Source organism: Ixodes scapularis, unplaced genomic scaffold (genome assembly GCF_016920785.2).
Source record: "Ixodes scapularis isolate PalLabHiFi unplaced genomic scaffold, ASM1692078v2 PGA_scaffold7__128_contigs__length_106722199, whole genome shotgun sequence".
NCBI lineage: Eukaryota > Metazoa > Arthropoda > Arachnida > Ixodida > Ixodidae > Ixodes > Ixodes scapularis.
The window spans coordinates 28,196,862-28,202,196 of NW_024609882.1; the positions used below are offsets into that span (position 1 = coordinate 28,196,862).

Genomic DNA, 5,335 nt, shown 5'->3' on the forward strand with positions numbered 1-5,335 from the left:
TTTTTCTTTTTGCGAGACCAAGCTGACCCGTTTCTGAGAACTGTCATTCAAGTACGGTTGTTCAGAGAGTTACTCGAGTTCATTGTTTCGACGTGTGACACATGTGAAGGCCAAGTAACGGGCTTTCTTAGAGAGGTTGTTTGTGCGTACCAATTTCTTAGTGTGCGATTTTCAAGAGAGTACTTAAACTCTGTCACACGAAAGCGTTTGAAGCGAGATCTTGTTGAATGCCTGTTTCCCGTCCCATTGTATCGCTCTTTGTTCTCCGACAGTACTGACCGTGATGTGCTTTCCCGCGTGAAAAGAATGCTAGTTCCCGGATCTGTGAAAACCTTTTATTTTAAACTACATACCAACACGCTTCCAGTAAAGACATGGTTAGCAAAAAAGGGCATGTTTGTACCATGGAGCGAGGACTGTATTTTGTGCAAGAAACCGGAGACCGTGGAGCACGTGTTCCTGGACTGCTGGGATGCTATCCTGTTCTGGGACGTGCTCCAACGCACTCTTAAAAAAGACCTACCGCTCACGGCTCGGGGAATACACTTTTTGTCTGTGGAAGGGACGCCTTTCCCATATGACCTCGTATTTTTACTGGGCCTGCACGCTATTTGGAGATGTAGGATGGCAGTTCGTCACGCGGATCTGGATGCCCGTCCAGTACGGTATTATTTCATTGAAAATATAAACTTGATAGCAGCTGTCTACGAGAAAGTATGTCTGGAACTGGAGTGGTTGCCTGCATTTTTGAAGCTGTCGATGATGAGAGAATTTTAACAATTCTCACCGCCTCTCCAAACCTTACAGGCGACGTTCTATCGTCGCCTTCACTAACGTCGTCAATATGATATTGCACATGTTCAAGTGAAATTTGTTGTGCAATGTGAATCTTTGTTCACTGTAAAAATCTTGCAATAAAAAAAAAAAAGGATCGGTGGCCGAGTGGGCTAAAGCGCATTCTACTTCCGGTGCTCGTTGGGTGCGGACGGTGGAATCATGAGCTCCGTAGGAGCGTTTCCAACGGCCGGTTTCGGCCGCGGTTTTTCTGCTTATGACGTTCCCCAAGACTACAAGATTCTTCTGCCACCCCTGACTTCAGGTACCGCTTCTTTGAACTCTGTTTTTCTTCACTGTGACGTGTCTGAGCGGCCATATCGACTCGACGATTTTCGTAACGAGATAGCGCGGCTCGCCGTGCTCAAGGACATTGCAGCGTTCGGCGCGTTTCACATGAATCATGTGTGGATGCTTACGTTTCACTCTTCAGCTGCAAAACAGAAGCTCGTGAAGGAAAAACAACTTAAAATTAAGGGGAAACTTTGCCTCGTCATCGATCCGGACACCAGCGACGTGAGCCTCAAGCTTCACTGGGTGCCGTTTCACGTGCCTGATGAATCCGTCCGGAGGGCTCTCGAACCCTACGGGAAAGTGCTAGAAGTTGCGCGAGACAAAGTGCGCTCAGGTTTTTTTGCGGGGATAGAGACGAAGACAAGGCTCGTTCGCATGACGTTGAAAGATGGTGTGACCAGGGAGAGCCTCCCGCATCAGTTGAAAATGCCCGGAGCGAGCGCGCTGGTTCTGGTGCCGGGTCGAGCGCCGTTGTGCCTCAGATGCAAGAAGACTGGGCACATTCGCAAGGATTGCCGAGCTCCCCGCTGCCTGGAGTGTAATCGCTACGGGCACGAAGCCTCCGACTGTGTGCGCACGTATGCGTCAGTCACTAACGCGGAGGTACCGGAAGAAGTTAGCGACCACATCATGGAAGCGGATGAAGCAGAGGCAACCTATGGCACCGACATTGCTAGCACTTCAGCTGACCCACTGCCACTGACAGCGACTGACACAGCAGAGCAATCACCAGTAGAAGCAGCCCAGGGAAGGCAAGACGGCACGGACACCGAGGGCCCAGTCTCAGGAGTGCTCACACCAGGCAACCCCAGCCGCAAGGAACACTCCTCGGGAAATTTGGAGTTCAACGAAGAAACAACTGCACCAGAAAGCACGGCCACCTCAGTGCAAGAAGTCGACACTGCCAGCGCTGTGGAACAATCCCAAGCAGACGCAAGGGACGGCCTCCCCGGACCAGAGCTCTGTGACTGGTCTGCCTGCAGTCAAATCCCCGACAAACCATCACGCTGTGAGTTGAAGTGGAAAGACACCGCTTTGCGAAAGAGCAGATTCGACCCAAAGCCCAGAAACACCCCGGACGACCGCACGCGAGGTCACTCGAAACAGTAAGCCTTTCTCCTTTATTCTTTCACCTCGCCGTAGATTTAAATGCGAGGGCCGCTCAAAGTAGCCACATTCAATTGTGTCAGCTTGATAGCACGGAAACGCAAACAGTGGCTCCTAAACCTACTATTGAAGGAACGGGTTGACATAGCGTTTTTACAAGAGACTAAGCTATCAGGCGAAAAGCACAATGAAGATATGCTATCTTTTTTTGAGCGACACTTTCTTTTTGTTTATTCGAAAGCCGTCGGATACAGTGCTGGCACAGCGTTCCTTCTTCGAAAAGATAAGGGTTTCCAAATCGCTCCGGAATGGGAAACCGACCAAAGCGGCCGTATTTGCTCCATCGATGTTATACATGACGATGCGCTTGTAAAACTAGTGGCAGTGCACGCGCCAAATGAAGCTGCGGACCGCAAGGACTTTTTCAAGAACTTGCGGCAATATTTAGATACGCCATGCCCCACCATTCTGGCAGGCGACTTTAACTGTGTGCTGAGTGGTAAAGACTCTTCAAATGGCCTTCTGTCGGACTCCAGCCGTGTGGAGCTGCGTAAGCTGCTGCGTGATTACGATTTGCACGACGCAACAGAGTCCATTTCGGCAGCTGTGCCGGGCTTCACACATTGGCAGGCGAGCTCGCACGCAAGGATCGACCGGGTCTACGTGTCCAGCGAACTGGAAGCCTCATTAGACGGTTATGAAGCGCTGCCCGTTGCCTTCTCCGATCACGCGCTCGTAATCGTGCGTCTGGGAAAACACACCAAATCGCGGCGGTATAGGTCCGACTGGAAAAACTGGAAAATGAACGACAGCTTGACAGAGGATGAGGAGCTGAACAATAAAATTAAGGATCTCATTACGCAAGCAGCTGGATTACAACATGTGGACGCTGCTAGTTGGGAACAGATGAAAATAAGCCTAAAAATGGAGATTATACAACACAGCCAAATGAAGGCGCGTGAACGAAAAAAAGATCGAAGCTCACTTACAAGATGCCTTAAGCGTTTAATTGAAGAAGAAAACGTGTCCCCTGGACTCTTTACGGAAGACATCCGTAACTGCAAAGAGCGCCTGCTCGCCATCATGGAAAAGGACTATGAGGGAGCAATGATTCGGTCGAGAGTTCTCTCCGTGGAGAAAGATGAAGTGCCTGGAAAGATTTTTAAAACGAAAGAACGGCAGCGGGCTCAATTTAATAAGATCTCGCAGCTTCAAGTAGGCCCGGAGACTGTCTCGGAGCAGGCCGCCATAGAACAAGCGCTCCACATGGCTTTTGAAAAGCTGCTGGGAGTAGACAGTTTTCAAGATGGTGAACTTTTGCAAAGCTTCTTGGAACAGATGCCTTCCATCCCGGCGGACGTTAGGGAAGCCATAAATGAAGACATCACCGAAGCAGAGGTTGCCAGCACGATAAAAGAGCTGTCTCCTCGGAAATCTCCTGGCGTGGATGGCCTTGGAGCGGCGTTCTACAAGAAGTTTGCAGATCTATTGGTCCCTCTTCTCTGCAGGGTTTTCTCCGACATCCTTGCACGAGATCTTCTCCCTCCATCCATGCGGCAGGCGATGGTAGTCCTCATTCCCTAGAAGCGCTCTCCTCACAGCTGTCCGAGCGTTGAAGACTTCCGGCCAATAAGCATCCTCACGACGGACTATAAAATTCTAGCAAAGATCTTAGCGAAGAGGCTTGACCGGGGCATTCGTTGCGTGGTTGGGGACCATCAAGCTTATGGCATTCGTGGTAGAAGCATCCAGGACAATCTGCACATGATGAGAGTCATGTGCGAAGACGCATTAGTGGAGGGCAGCCCCCTGGCCGCGCTCCAAGTGGATCTCAGCAAGGCCTTTGATCGTGTCTCTCACTGGTTCCTCTTCCGGCTGCTGGACCATTGTGGCATAGGCGAGACGCTCGGCAGATACGTCAGGATCTGTTACAAGGATATATCGACCAACATCAAGGTCAATGGAGGCCTCACCAAACCTATCCCCGTCCGCTCATCGGTTCGTCAGGGCTGCCCTATGTCGCCGGTGTTGTTCTCACTCTATCTTGAACCCCTGTGCCGGCGCATCATCAATGACAGTGCCATCAGAGGATTCAACTGGGCGCCAAGTCTACTAAAGGTACTTGCATACGCAGACGACTTAACTCTGTTGTGCTCCTCACGCAGTGAGGTGGAACTAGCGCTGAAGCACGTTTCGGACTTCTGCAGTGTGTCCGGTGCTCGACTGAACGAAAAGAAATCGACCGGTGCGTGGTTGGGAGCCTGGGACGCTCGCCCTGAGAGCTTTCTGGGCATCTCATGGAGTTGCGCAGTGACAAACTATTTAGGCATAAGCTTGGCCCCCGAGTGCCTCAGGACTGGGGACTCGGGTATCCATATGAAAAGTTTGCATGCCAAAGCACAGGACTGGTATGGGAGATATTTGTCCTTCTTTAACCGTAGTAGGGTCTGCAATTCGGTATTTTTTCCTACTGTGTGGTACGCGGCACAAGCGATGCCTTGTAAGCTTATTGATGTTCAGAAAGTGAACCGGTTCTGCGCTGTGTATATATGGGACTCTAAGTTCGAGCGCATGCGGCGCAGCAATTTGTTCCTTTGCCGGGAGAAAGGTGGTCTCGGTCTAGTGAATGTTGAACTGAAGCTCCAAGTGCAGAGATTTATCTTTTTTCGCAGCCAACGTAACGAGCATTTGCGGAAAGCCATTCAAAAGCATGGCGGAAAATGCACAGCTCAGTGGATGCCGGTACCTAATGAATGGTCCGAGGGAGTTTGCACGCTCAAATTCTACAAAGAAATTGGGCGCGCATTGAAAACCTTTCACGCGATGTTTTCGAACGAATACCTTGCAAAGGTGAAATATCGCAGATTGTACTGGGATGCCCTGGAGCTGCTAACCCCCGTGCCCATATACCGTGCGAACCTTCGCGACACATCGTCCAGTGTTTTTAAAAGGCTTTCGTTCTACCCCGTTAAGACCGGCACAAAGGACTTTTTCTTTAAGTTTCATACCGAGGTTTTACCCGTCAAAAACTGGCTGGCCAAGAAGGGCTTCTTTGTGCCATGGTCAACGAATTGTGCGCTATGCCCCTACGAGGAAGACA

The 5,335-nt window shown here is 50.5% G+C and overlaps 1 protein-coding gene across 1 annotated transcript; it reads left to right on the forward strand.

Annotated features, from left to right (window-relative positions):
• Positions 1-964: 964 nt before the first annotated feature.
• On the forward strand, positions 965-3,289 carry LOC115329367. The gene has a single exon (XM_040214511.2). The coding sequence runs from the start codon at positions 997-999 to the stop codon at positions 2,236-2,238; it is 1,242 nt and encodes a 413-aa protein (XP_040070445.1). The 5' UTR covers positions 965-996; the 3' UTR covers positions 2,239-3,289.
• The last annotated feature ends 2,046 nt before the right edge of the window (positions 3,290-5,335 follow it).